The following is a 14893-nucleotide window of genomic DNA, read 5'->3' on the forward strand; positions in this document are numbered from 1 at the left end:
TTGACTGAAATAAAAGGGTGTGTTAAAAAGTTTTCACTTAAAGGGAAAAGCATTGCTTCTATCTGAGATTTGTTCCTTGTTGTTCTTCAAATTGCAGCCTGAACCCCCTTCGACAAACAAATGGCAGCTGGATAAATGGCTAAATAAAGTGAACCCCCACAACAAGACCATCATCAACAATCAAAATGAGCCTCACAGCGAGACCAGCTCCCAGCCACAGAGCAGCCAGCAGGCCGAAGGGCAAAACAAAGGGAAGCTCAACAACAGCCTGCCCCTGACCGATTCCAAAGACCGGGCGATCCTCAGTCCCATCCGAGAGAAAGCCAAACCGCGGGTTGCCCAGAAAACCCCAGAGGCAAAAAGCTCCAAGCAGAAGTCGCCAGCTCATAATGAGCCAACTTCACAAAGGACTACTGGGAAAAAGCAACCCAAAAAGGTAGAAAGGACTTCCAGTGTAGAAGAGTATAACTGGCCCAAACCAAATAATACCAGCAACACTCCCAAAGAAAAAGACCCGCAGGAACCCCCCGAGCAGCCAAAGGTTCGAACTAAAGCAGCAGTTGGGAAGACCGCTCCAAGGAAGGAACCACGAACGAGCACAGGTCTCACTTCAGAGAAGAAAAAGTACAGAGGCCCCAGCAAAATTGTCCCCAAGTCCCGGGAATTTATCGAAACTGATTCGTCTACTTCTGACTCAAATACAGACCAGGAGGAGAGCTTGCAGGCTAAGATACTGCCAGCTTGCAGTGGGCCGGCGAATGGCATCAAAGTGAAGGACTCTGGCAGTAACATCCTCAGTGTAAGTAGCTTAACTAGCAATGGCAGCAACACATCCATCGACCAGACCAGCAATGACTTGGAGGAGCAGCTCTTTTCTCCTATCCCAATCGTACAAAATGAACTTCTGTCCCCACTGAGAGAATATGAAGAACTCAAATCTCTTTGGGTGAAAATAGATCTTAGTTTACTCTCTAGGATACCTGGGCAAGAGCCTTTTGAGACCACATCTGTGAAAACTGAACCAAGAGAGGCAAATGTGAAACACAGACGACCATCTCGAGAGTCCCCTACCCCAGCAGCTGAAAAACCATCCACAAAATCCAAAAGGAAACACAAGGTAAGTCATTTTCATCGTTCAGAGGAAAACATTGAATTTCTATGCATCCTTGAGGTCAGGACTGCAGTCACTGACTCCTCACTACACCTGCAGCAGGGCTGTGAGGAGGCATCATACCACTAAGGCTTCATTGTTTTTACAAAGGATGTACATTTTCCAGTACATTACAAATTAACATCAGAAACAAGTTTAAAAAAAAAAAAAAAAAAAACACAAAGTCCAGCTGTCAAAATTAACGATGTATTTTGGGTTTTTTGAGATTTATCATACAACCCTTTTCGCTGTATTTGCTCACTTGCCCAGTAATTTGCAGTGTTCTGTAATCTGCAGAAGAACTCCCAATGACAAGTGTATATTACTAAGGATTCAGCCATACTCAGAAAATGTGACTTCTGTTTGGAAGGCAGAGTTTTATTGTCTGCAGAATTTATGCATTTTCACCACTGGCTTAAACAGGCATAACTTCATTAAAGTCAATGGAATGGTGCTTGCTTATGCTCCTGGTGAATTTAGTCTCTATATTGTTTTGTTATACAAATGAATTTGATTCATAGAAATATCATTTGCTTAACTAGCTGCTCTCTGTATGCAGCTACCTGGAAAAGCAAATATGTTTTGTCTTAAGGCATCACGTTTTATCATGTGTTTTATGTTATTTATGCCCAAGGGTATCCTATCTTGTGGGATATGACAATGCACTTTAAACTAAATGTGTTTTCAGAAAAGAAACTGGGGTTTTATATCATAAATGAATTTTTGTAGTCATTTTTTTTCCAGCTGAAATGGCTGTGCTCTGGTCTCCCTGCGAGAAGTTGTCATAGCGTATTTTTTATACCCCAAATTTTATAAATCATTGTGAATGTGACTTCAGCTGTCTGTTCTGGCAAACTTCTGAACAGCATTGAAATGCTGAGTTTGAGCAGTCCAGTGGTACGAGAGAGTTAATGCAAGACAAAGTCAGACAATGCCAGGCAGACACAGGGTCTGCACCCCTGCCTACATGAGTCACTGCACTGGCTCCTTCCCTGTTGAATTAAGTGGAAATAATCACATGAGTAAACTCAGCAGGTTTTTATTCAATTTATATTCTAGCTGTACACTGAAGGCAGAGAGGTAAGAGGGAAGGAGAAAAGGAAGAGGAAAGGGATGTATAAATGTCAATGTTTATATGTATTTACAACAGTGTACAATGGGTATACTAATTATTAAAACAGCGGTGCATTAGTATGATGGCTAAAACAAGAATATGGTACTGGCAAATAAACATAGGGCTTCCAGGAAAAAAAAAATAAAAGGGGGAAATAGGGGGCAGGGGTTATATGAAAGCTGGAGCCTTGGAACTTCGTTAGCTGGGACTGTGAATCAGAAAGTAACAATGTGAGGAATCTCACTCTGGGATTGCACAAATATAAGCTACACTCTGAAAGAGCCTGTTCAGTTGCTGTGTGACAGTTCAGTGCTACCCAAGAGGAAACAAACCAATTACAATGGCTTTAGGGTATAACAACAGTTAAAACAGGGTAGGAAGAGTCTGATTTGGATTTCTAAATCATGCTATTTAAAGACTTATTTTAGACATCTACTAATGGGCTCGAAGGATGATATGAAGTTTCCAGTGACAGAGCAGTAATCAGCTTTGCTTGCACCATCCTAGTTCAGGCACAGAAGTCATGCGTTAGGGAATCTTTCAAAGCAAATTTTCAACCAGCTATCGCTGTTGATGACTGCCACCTTAGAGCTCAGTCCTGTAGTCTTTCAGTCCTGTGAGGAATACTTACTCAGGGAAGTTTTCTCAGTGACTTCCGTTAAGTCAGTGAGTAAAAGCTATTTACTTGAGTAACATTTGGTGCTATCAAGTCATTCTGTCTGAATTATTAATTAAATTCCAATGTTACAGTATAGTTACAGAAGATAACTATAGCACATGAGGTGTTTTGCTTCCTAATTATCTGGCTGTGTCACTTATATAACTTCACGTCATGTGTTTGGAGCACTTTTAGCCCTGATTTCAGGTTACCTCCACTTCTCTTAGAACAGTATTTTAACTGCTGCTTCTGTAAAGGAAATACACTGAGATTCCTGAGCTCCTCTTAATGGCAAGTGAAACTGTGCATAGATGCACGATCTTTCAAGCTCTGCATTTTTTGTTAAAGCAGTCGGAAAACCTGGATACCTTTGTTGAAACCAAGAAGCAGCGCCTGGAGGACCCTTCAGCTTCGTGCTTGCTCCCACCTTGTATCTCTCCAATACCGAATCACAGATTAACCAGCACTAAAGAGTAAGTTCTTTTTTTTTTTTCCCATTACATTCATGAGGGATTTCACAGTACTGTTCTACAGATGTCTTAGATGGGAAAGCATAAGTGACCAGGCATTGCTATTCCCAGCCATTAGGAAGAGGGTCCGCATGGTTTTGGATGAGATTCGTTCAGCTTTCTGATGGGCTACTGGAAATTAGAGTCTCATCGCAATCCTGAAATACTCTTCTTCCACCATATTGCATTCTTTCAAGGTTCTTTCTCGCTCCCATCATCCTTCACCTCTATGGCCAGAATGGGATCCATCTGATTGTCTGGAAATTATTTTTGAAATTGTTTTCCTATGAGACAGTTCTCAGTTTTCTTGAATGAAATAATGACTTTTCCATTCACTTAAACTGTGCATACAGCAGTGCCAGGGGTGAGACCCTAACTGATTCAGACACACATGCATTGTATTTCAGCAGACATGTAATCAAATAGTTTGTGCCTTTCAGTGTCTTTGAGATACAGCTATAATGCTTCAGCAAACAGGCACCATGTAAATAATGATTCTGATTATTATAATCACCAGATTAACATTCTATAAATAACCAAAGAACCCAATTCCCTTCTGTCATCAATTTTGTGCTTTTATGTTTTTGAGATGAGGCACTGCTTTCTGCTTCGCAGTAGGACAAGCAAAGAATCAAATGCTCAATGTGCTTCTGAAAACAATTTGATTGTATTAGTATCTAAATTCAGATAAAGCTCAAAAATCATTTATGAAATAGTACACAGATTTTAAAATCCATAAAGAAGGTTGAGCATTTATTTGTGCTGGTGTAATTACAGAGGGACTTCAGTCCTTGAGCTAACCCCTCATTATACCACTGAGAAGATCAGAGTTTGACTCTGGAAAAGGCAGATGATTTGGAAGTTACAGTGTGATGGGTAATATGTTGCACATTTGATAAACATCATGATGGATGTTGCTTGATTGTCATTGCTAGGAATACAGTGAGTAGAGATATATTGCAGAGAGAATCAAGGATTAGCCATCCCCAACACCTCCACAATCCATTAAAAAATCTTTCAACTCTTGTCTTCAGCAAGCCCAAAGGATCCACCCCCAACCTGATGTTTCTTAATTTGAGCTTGTTTTCCAGGTCATTAATTTGATCCCTCAGAGCTTTCAAGCCTTTGGTATTCTCTGTTAAAATATAATTGTGTCCATCAATAGTTATTTCTATATGGTACCTTTTCCTCTCACCTTCCTCAAGTTTTGAAACAAAATTTTCTGACTGCTTTTCAACTGCAGAGACCTGCATCATACTACCTTTATTATTGGTGTCTTCTGAGTTCATTTGATACAAATGCAATATTATTTGATAATTCAGGTCTTCAGCTCCCACTGATATGCATCTGAACATAGATCAATGTATTTCCCAGAAGATTAGGGAGCTGACTGAACTGTGTGACAACACATTTCTGGACCGCCCCAGGTTGTTTTTAAGCATTCAGGAGTGGTTCTGTTTTCCACAGGGTTAAGTAGAATTTTAAGGGGAGGAAGAAGAAAGGGGAATCTAAAACTGTGCACTGTTCAAAGGCGTGGGGGAAAATAACACTTCAGTGGTGAAAGGTTGAAAGATAGGCTTTGCCATTTAAACCCTCTTTACTCCCAAAGGTCCTACATTTTCATTCAGAACTCTCTACAAAAGGGCTTTGAGAAATAAGGATGATTCAGCTACAGCTGACAATGAAGTTCACCCATTAGGAAGGTGTTACGTCTCCTGGTGGATGTTTTCTCTCGGGAAGAATGGTAGATCTCTCCTGTTAGAACATGGTCCCTGTGCCGACAAGCCGAGTACCCCAAGGCAGGCTTTGGAGGCTCTCACTGGGCTCTTTTATAGGTGCAAGAGTGTTTTGACAGAAAGAACACAATCTCTGGGCTAAAATTTGGAGGCATTCAGGGAGGAATTAGTGGAAGATAGGTACACCTGTGTTTTTGCAACTCCAAATAGCTGCCTGTGTTTGGTTTCGGCATTTAAATATCTTTCTCTCATAATCTGTTCCTAAATGTATGGGCTCAATAAAGTAAGCAAGGATGCACAATTGAGTTTTAAAGGGTTACATGTCTAATATGGGCAGTTATATGCCTAATTTCCGCAAGTTCCTATGACTTACGTATGCAATTTGAGTGTAGAAATTTGGAATGGTCAGTTGTGAACTTAAAGGCCATTTGCCCAACCAAATAGCCATTCTGTTGTATGTAGTCGTTGTACAAACAGTTATCTCTCTTGTTCCTTCCCTCACACAGTCTGGGTCTCATGCCTTTTCCTAAATCTAATGTGACATTTAAAATATACTTATTCAAACAATCATCACTGTATTTTCCCTGTTTCTAATATTTCATAGCATACGAAGAAATAAACAATACTGTTTTGTGCCCAAGTAATTCATAGTAATAACTTGAAACACTGCTGTGAGTCAGATTTTTGTCAGATCAGCTACCCACTTTGCAGCAGAGGATTGTTTGTGCTTTTACTTGCTTGCCAGAGCAATTTTAATTTCAGCATTAATTGTATGTGCTGCTGAATACCGTTTATATCTAAATACCTGATTGGTAGACCCAGTCCAGACAGAGCTCTGTTTGCCAACATTTGGCAGTTTGTAACAACACAGAGAGTTATGTGCTGATGCAAACTGTGAGTCTGAATTTCATACCAGGGAAACATGCCTGCCGTCTAGCAGGCATGCTAGACGTATGTCTGAGGCAAACATTTCAGGCTGGTTTTGGAGATTTCCTCTTCGCTTTCGTTTGACCTTTGGTTAAAGATGCACCTGTACCTGGCAACATATTAGCTGATCCTTTGGATAGTCACAGCGGCGTTCGTTGCAGCTCATTCAAGGCAGAGACAGCCTTCTACATCTATGACAATGACTTCAGCTTCATTCACTTGCTGCCATATGGTCCAAGCTAATGTGGGAGTGACCTTTCCCTGCTAACCCCCTGCAGAAAATCAGATACACTGTCAATGTGCAGCAGTTCATTGTGGACAAGAGAGTAGAGGCAAAGGAAAGCCAAGTGATCGGTACAGACAATGGCTTTATCTCACTAATAGGCCAGAGATACCACTGCATACCACAAGGAGTGGATAAAGAGAGGGTAAAGAAAAGCAGCTTGAAATGTAAGAGGAGATGGCAATTCCCTCACACTGACTTCTTGTTGCCTGCTTGCTTGCTTTCTGCCCCAAAAGAAACCAGGCTGAAAAAAAAAAAAAAAAAAAAAAGGCAGATGGGGAGCCTTCTCGTTCCTTGGTAATTGGCCTTCTCAGACACAAAAATTAAACCCTGCAGCCAGAAGACCATCAGTTCTGCTTGTGTTTTTTCCTTCCACTTTTATTGTCTTTCTCCCTAGATTTTAAATATAGTTTAACTAACAATCATGTCAGCCAATTAAACCATTGAGTCTCAGTAATTATTGTAATAAATTCATTCAAAATTAGTGATTACTGCAATCAAAGACCAGTTTCTTAGCCCATTAACAGCCCAAAGCAAAGTGACAATCTGGTTAACTGCTGGTAACAACTTATTTCACGGAGGTTATTGTTAACATAAATGCTTTGGTGTAAATCTGAGGAAGGTAACAGTGCTAAATAAATTATCAGTGTAATTCCTGTGAAAATTTATAGGATTAAGTGGGCAACTAGGGAAAAGAAAAGAAAAGAAAAGAAAAGAAAAGAAAAGAAAAGAAAAGAAAAGAAAAGAAAAGAAAAGAAAAGAAAAGAAAAGAAAAGAAAAGAAAAGAAAAGAAAAGAAAAGAAAAGAAAAGAAAAGAAAAGAAAAGAAAAGAGAAAAGAAAAGAAAAGAAAAGAAAAGAAAAGAAAAGAAAAGAAAAGAAAAGAAAAGAAAAGAAAAGAAAAGAAAAGAAAAGAAAAGAAAAGAAAAGAAAAGAAAAGAAAAGAAAAGAAAAGAAAAGAAAAGAAAAGAAAAGAAAAGAAAAGAAAAAAGAAAAGAAAAGAAAAAAGAGAACTTATAACCATTAAGTATTGCTGTTGGGTTTGAATTTTAGTTATGCAGAAAAAATATATCCTCAAGTGCATTTTCAGTTGTGGTTACATGTTCTCACCTGCAGAATGGCTTCTATATCTTTGTTTGCTCTATCTTGTACATGAGCCCATAGGTGAGGTGAACAAAGTCTCACACACTGCCCAAAAGGGAGGTCAGGCCTCTGAATATGATGCCTCTTCTGGAATGTACAAATGTCACTCAGTTGGAGAAGAGGCTTCTACCATGGTACCTGCAGCCTTCTTCCTTTTTTCTTGTACTGCTTTCCCACCTCCATGTAGCAACCAAGGAACATTGTTTGGATTGCTCTGTGTATGCTTAAATTTCACCACGTAGTGACAGACTCCATGCTAGTGCTGGAGTCTTGTTTTAGCCCTGGAAATAGCCACAGATGTGTGGAGAAATCTCGCTAGTGGTTCCTAACATGGACTTAGCCAATGGCTCACCTTCAGTTTTTCTTCAGACACTTCGGAGGTAGATCTGCCAGACTCAGTTTCTGTTCCCCTTGCAAAGCTGTACCAGGGCAAAGGAAGAGCTCCACACCCCTCTTGGTGCAGGGGCACTTAGCTCTGTGCTCTCATCCATACATGTTTGTTAGACAACCCACTGAACAGCACGCTCAGGGTAGTCCTGTTTAGGACACTGGCTTGGGAGGCAGAGGGTTTGGATTCTGCTCCTGGGCATTTCATTAATTGTCTGCTTTGCCTCTGTACACAGTAACAGTTGGGGCAGTGCTTGCTTTTCTTTGGAAAACTTTCCTCTGGAAAAAGTTCAGAGTGTTATTGTGCTATAGCTATGGTAACTTGTCTCAGTTCCAAAATGCCCTTTGGTGGTAAGAAGCTAACAGATGGGGCTTTGAGTGAGAACTTTTTGGAGGACATGCTTGCAGGACCACATGTGCATGAAATCAGTCTTCGCAGAGAACTGCCAGTCTCCTCCGACCTGGTTGCTTTCCTTTGATCTTCAGGCCCATGTGTTTTCCAAACAGGACAGCATCCATACCCGTCCTACTGTAAGGCAGTATGAATTCTGTGCTGCTTTTATTTCTTCAGTCTGAGGATCTTTAACATTAGAGAATTTCGAAGTTATTTTTAGCTCTGCTTCAGTTGAATTAAAATAGTTTTGAGTAGAAGAGCTATAAAACCTGAAACACAGGGGTTTGGTTTGATATCACTTTGTTATGAAAACAGGCTGAAATATTTTTGTACCACCAAGGGCCCAAAGTAGGGGAATGATCAAAGCAGGTGTTTGATCTGTTGGCCATTGATCATTGATTGATGCTGTTGGGGAAACTGCAAAAGAGGCTGGCCTGGAATGAGAGGGTGCTGTTACACTGCATGGTGCCAGAATGAGGAGCAGGGAAACCTGGGTTGCACTCTTCTCTTTCACTGGCTACCTTACTGCAAAGTAAATCTATAATTCCTGACACTGACTGAAAGCGACTAGGAATGAAACATAAATTCTTGTTGACTTAATTTGCTATTGAAATTTTAGTCAATAATCATGAAAAGTAAATGATTGTATAGTGCAATATCAGATGTCTAACAAAAGATTAAAATTCACGTTATCTTCATTGACTGGATTAGAACAGTACCTAAAATAAAAATCTATCGGTAGATTGATATGTTAAACAGTGGTAGGGTGCTGTGTTTTTTTTCTTCATAGATTTGAGGGGAGAAAGGTCTAGCATGTGTTTTTTTTTGTTGTTTTAACTGTGTATCCCAGCTGCCATTTCCAGCCAGCTAACAATTTCTGTACATAAAACAGACAATAGATTATCATATTACTAGAGCTTTCATGTCAAAACCACATTCATTTTCTGAATCACGTTCAATTCATCAACCAATATTTGCTCAAGGGCTTTTGCCAGCTACAATGTATCATTTTAATATAGTGTTGAACATTGGTTTTATTCTAGAGGTCAAATAATTATTATCTTGTTATTGTTATGGTTATCATTTTGTACTTATAAATTATTTTTTTTGTTCACGTGGCGTGTGCTATTACGTGTTTTTGCAAAGGTTGCTTATGTGGGCCCTAATCCACCTCTTTAAAAATGCTTAATGTTAAACACGTAAATAGCCATCCTTGATGTCAAAGGAACTAACCCTGGGCATAAAACTTTTCAGCACTTTGCTGAGTCAGAACCTCGCTGACCTCTCAAATGAAGACTGACTCAAATTAGCATTTAAAGTGGGTGCAATTTGTACTAATGCACTGGAAGTCGTCCTCCAAAGTAGGAGGTTTCTGCAGCCATTGAAAAGGCCGAAAAGGCAGGGGTGGCTCTTTTATGTCTGCCTTGTCTCCTTTTGACTTTGTTTCTAGGACATGAGGGATCACGGCTCGTATCTGAGGGTAGAACTGGCTTTTCAGTAAATAAAATCTAGAGCTTTGTGCTGTGGAGGATTAACCACGATTGAAATGCAGCTGGTTCTTTTCTGTGTCCCAGGAACAGCAATAGCTCCGTGAAGAAGGTGGCAAAGAAAAGAGAAGAGAAGCTGTTCCCTCCTCCGTTATCCCCTCTCTTGGATGAGCCTGTGCACCGGCGGCACAGCAGTGACAACAGCTCCTTCAGCCAAGAGACCAACATCACAAACACCTCTCAGACCAGCAGCTCTTCCTCTTCTGTTTCTAAACACAGAAAGAATGAAAATAAATCCTCATCTAACCCCAAAGGAGTCTGTGTAAGTAACAGACCTCAGTTGCTGGAAGTGAACAAGATAAAATAAAATTAACTTAGCTTTGTTCTGTTTGATTTTTTTTCCCAGTATCTATTTTTAAATCCTTATGTAGTTTCACTCTAAAGCAGAAAGGAGTGAGATCTTTGCAGAGCTTTTTAGGTCAGCATTAAGCATCTACTTGGTGTTGTGTATCACTCCCTGAAACACCTGGTCCCTGAGCCTCAGAAGAAAGCCTTTGCAGCCACTGACTGGCTGTAATTATTCACCCAACTCTGTAGACACAACAAGCACATTTTGCAAATAAAACGTCAAGAATTTGTATATCTTTCACATGAACCATTACTACAAATTATCGGGCAAAATTAAGCAGTATAGTTATACTGAATGTTGTAGCCTAAACTAAACAGAAAATAAAAATCTAACAAAAATATACCTGTCCATAGCATACTCAACACAGAAATGTCTTCTTGCAGGTTTGCAGCCTCCCAGCCTTTAGCAGCAAGGTGTATTTGCACCTAATCTCCATGAATTTTGTACTAACTTTTAGATATTATGTAAGTGGTAATGTTTTTCCCTCCAGAAAACACCATTCTGTTAGGGCCACGTCCCCACCAAACATTTTCATATAGACAGTACTTTCTTTCTTGCCTTTCATCAGATTCAGATGATTTTTTACTAAAAATACATGAAAAAGAGACAAAGCTAGAAGCTGCATAGCAAAATGATTTAAAAAAATAAAGAAAGTAAAATTTCACATCAGTTGGTTATCCTCTTTAAAAAATAAAAAGGGAAACCGTAGTTTTCTGGCCCATTTTAGGAAATAATCCTCCCATTGGAATTTCAAGTATATCACTTAGGATAGAACTGTATTTTAGTATCACTGTCAGAATTAAAAGACAAGAAGAGAATTCAGCCACAGAAAAGGACACGTGTAGCCCCATTTTTCACAGTTCGACACTTTGTGAGAGGTTGTTGCCATGCTCTGTAATAGTAAAACTCAGAAGTTGTGTTGGAACATAAGTGACAAATTGCTTCACCTTATTCATTCATCCCTGTTGCTTTCTGATACCATTGTGTCACTTCAAGCTGCGAGAGTAATACACACACCTTCAACTGAAATCAATGCCAAAATGAACTGCGTATGTCAGCAAATAAAATATGCTATGTAAACAGCAGGGCCACTTCCTCTCCCTCCCAGCACCTCCAGTCAGATTTATCCTTGGCATATCTATTATCCTGGTACCCAAAATATTTGTCTTCTAAAATAAGCTAGAATTCTTTTATTAGTTCACTGATTCATCTTAAATATAGTTTATCTGGTTGCGGACATAGCGTGAAAGTTGCAATTGCCGGATTTAAATGCTTCTGTTATGCTTCTATTTTTAATCAATACAGAGTCACAACTCTTGACTTCTGCTTTCCATTCTTCTCCAGTAGAACAAGGGTGAGGAAACTACTCCTTGCTCAAAACTGAGCAGACTTTACAGACACCTTGCAGTTACCTACTAATTCTATAGAAAAAGGTGACAATAGTGTGATCCACCTCAAATGAAGTCATTTACATCCAGCCCTTCTGCATTAGATTTCCCCATGCTGGCTTTAATGAGTGCCTCCAGTCAGAAGTACTGTGTTACCCAGGCTGGCTTTCACCTTGGAGTGTAGGGAAGTGAGTTCAGGTGAGGGGTCAGTGGTGAAGTCATAATGCTTACTTAATCTAATAGGCTCATTAGAAAGGATGGAAGGTGGTTTCATGAGGTTTCCAGGATGTAGTTGGCTACACATGCATGCTACTTTGCACCTTAGTTTTTTTTATGTGTCTATATGTTTTGAGTTATGAAGAATTAACTGCAATCCTTTTTTCTAGGAGGAAGAATCCCACAATGCACCAACAGCCAATGCTCTTCTTGATACCAGCCATCTAGAAACAGACATCTGGTCTGCAATGCCAACTCTTTCTAATGGGAATTCTGAGCCCAGAAGACCTAAAATTACATTTGATGATGTGTAAGTACTATTGGATCTCTTTGTGCTAGTTGCATGTTAGATACTTAGGATTTTCGTACAAGTAGAGCTCCCAGTGAAAGAGCTTATCTTTGGTTTTAATGCTAGCACTGGACACCTGCGTGGATAGTGCTGCACAGTGGCACATACAGTTTTAATCTTTACAAATGAACTGTTGTCACTGATTAATGAAGTCTCTGTTGATAAATGTTTTCAGATCATGAATGTTGGCTCACAGTAATTCTTCTTCATTTTTTTAATTAGTTTAAACTATTTTTCCTTTTCCTCTGTTCAGCACATGTTAATGGCTCCTGTGGGTGGCCAGTTTTCACAGCTAGTTATTTTGCATTCAGGTCACCCATCAAAACTTTGCATACGGTAACTTCAGATTAATATCAGGTTAAGATTGAAAGAGATAAGTGGGTGTATATATCTAAATTGTTCTTGGAAGCAGTCAGCATTTTTCTCAAACAATGTTTGTCCAACTGTATGAAAACAAAGACTTGAAATAATTGATTCTGTCTCTTAAGGCTCCACAACGCAGATTATTACATGCAAGAGGCTAAGAAGCTAAAGCATAAAGCAGACGCATTGGTAAGATTTCAAGGCTTTTTTGTCCTTTTCCACTATGGAGCTGAGTATTACAAAAATGTGTATTCTGAATCTCATCTAAAGCCTCGGAAACCAAGAGGAACTCTGCTATTGACTGAAGTATGTTTCAGACTGAACTCTATAAACAAACTGTCTGCAACCATTTGACCATCAGGCCAAAGCCAGAGCACCATTCCTAGACTTTAACGTGTCATTCCCCCAAAAAAGAAACTTTTTGCAATATCTGGTATCTCTTCTGGGGAGAAGCAACAGTCATGCTGTGTGCAAAGGATGTAAAATAATATCTAAAAGATTATGTGTTTTTGAAATTTGTCTTCATACTCACTTTGAGCCCAAACCAAAAGTGTTGAAATACTCTGTAACAGAAAGCTAAGAAAGACAAATCACCCTCCACCCCATTATCATGTGGCAAAACTATTTGATATTTCAAATCCAATTGTTTAAAATTTACAGGAATTGATTTTTAAATGATGCATTCATTTTTATTGCATGCTATTAGGCTGGTAAATAAAGACTCTACAGGCTTTTTTTTTTCCCAAAAAAATCTTGCAGTGAGGTAATTCAATGCTGGGAAAGATTTTTCTCTCATTTTGGCCCAGCTAAAATTCCAGTAAGATTGACCTAATTTTGCAAAGGGTTTTGATAGAACTACCTAATCTGCCAGATTGTAGTTCTGTCATAGTTTATTCAATCCAAGATATTGCTAGTGTTGAAGTGCCTTTAATGGCCACTTGTTTTGCAATAAGAGCTTTGCTCCTCTATGCTTCACAAAGTGCAGAACAACAGCTCATTTATGCAGGCTAAGTGGAGCTTGGCTCACCTATTTATTTAAACCAAGACATCTAAAACAGAGTGTGGCTATTCATTTCACCCCTCCAATTCTTTTTCTGTTGTAATTTGGGTGATTATTCACCTCTCACTTTATTATTTGGAGGTTTTGTGTATGCACATTATGTCATTCCACAGCAGAGATTTTTGTAGCTGGGAAGAAGTGTTTGTCAAAAAAAGAAAACAACTGTGTGCTATGTTTCAAAAATTAAAGGAAAATTGCTCTCCCTTCTGCTCTCTGATGGACTGAAGGAGTAAAGGAGAGTTAACGTGCCAAGCTACCTGCTTCAGGTCACCAAGGTATCAGCTGTCCCTCCCAACACGCCCATTTGCAGGAGGTGGCCCACACCGGTCCCTACTGAGCGGCTCAGAGCATGTTCAGTCGGAGCCCTGGTGTCTGCACATGGGGAAGGCTGGCAGAGGCAGACTGACAACACCTCCCGCAGCTGGCTGACCTTTAGAGAAAGCACACGTGGCTCTGGCACAGGGCTGCCTGCTCCACGCTAGCAAATATTTACAGGTTCAGGCTCCTGGTGATGTCAACACGCTATGTCAATCTGCTTCCCTCCACAGCCTGATTCTCTCAGAAGGTGTTGACCTGTCTTCCATCCTCTTACCTTTGCCTATGCCTCGTGGAATTAGTGGTGTTTCTCAAGCAGAACTAAGAGGAGCAGGCACGGCACATCATGCTGCTGCCTGTAGCCCAGCCTTTTCTGTCACTAGCAGTTTGACACCCCAAGTGCTCTTACAGGAATGTGAGGCCATCCACTACAACACAACTTGTTGGCAGACGTAAATACCCGTGAACAAGCTATCTGTTTTGTTTTTTTTTTTTTTTTTCCTTTCTGGTATTTAGGTCTCACCTCCCCACCCCCATACAGCTGCACACAAATTATCTCCATGTAGCACATTTGCTGTGCAAACCCGTAGTGTTAGTTGTTCTAAGGAAACAATTTTTTCTGGTTACTCGGTGCTGACATGGCAAAGATCACACAGAACTGAAAGATGTGTGGCAGTGGCTGGAAAGATAATGCACGTGACCTCAGAATGTGTCAGCAAATGAAAATGAGATGCGTGGCGATGCTGTTTCTGAGCTTGTATGGAAAAGAGATTTCTGGTGAAGGTCAGGGCATTTTGCATCATATGGGAGTGACCCTGAGAAAACCTGTCCTTGTCTGGAACAGCAGTGAGGAATCAGCTGATTTGGGCATCAGGTTTTTTACAGTGGCCACTAACTGTACCATATGGAAGAGATCTTGGAGACTTTGCTCTGTTCCCAGCTGTGCTGGGATGGGCTGGAGTAATTCCACCTACTCCATTGGAGTCAGCATAGAGCAAAGGGCAGGG

General features: G+C 40.1%; 1 protein-coding gene across 14 annotated transcripts in view; it reads left to right on the plus strand.

Moving 5' to 3' along the window:
- AFF2 (ALF transcription elongation factor 2) overlaps positions 1-14893 on the plus strand; it is a 366650-nt gene that overhangs the window by 322555 nt on the left and 29202 nt on the right. For 13 of the 14 annotated variants that reach the window (XM_080553964.1, XM_080553958.1, XM_080553963.1 and 10 more), the window contains 5 exons: positions 98-1117; positions 3271-3395; positions 9874-10108; positions 11970-12109; positions 12637-12700. In XM_080553964.1, the coding sequence (XP_080410090.1) occupies positions 98-1117; positions 3271-3395; positions 9874-10108; positions 11970-12109; positions 12637-12700 (1584 nt within the window). The remainder of the gene's footprint in view (positions 1-97; positions 1118-3270; positions 3396-9873; positions 10109-11969; positions 12110-12636; positions 12701-14893) is intronic. The other variant, XM_080553959.1, reaches the window with a different exon arrangement.

This window comes from Anser brachyrhynchus (assembly GCF_964034855.1).
Source record: "Anser brachyrhynchus genome assembly, chromosome: 13".
Classification (NCBI taxonomy): Eukaryota; Metazoa; Chordata; class Aves; order Anseriformes; family Anatidae; genus Anser; species Anser brachyrhynchus.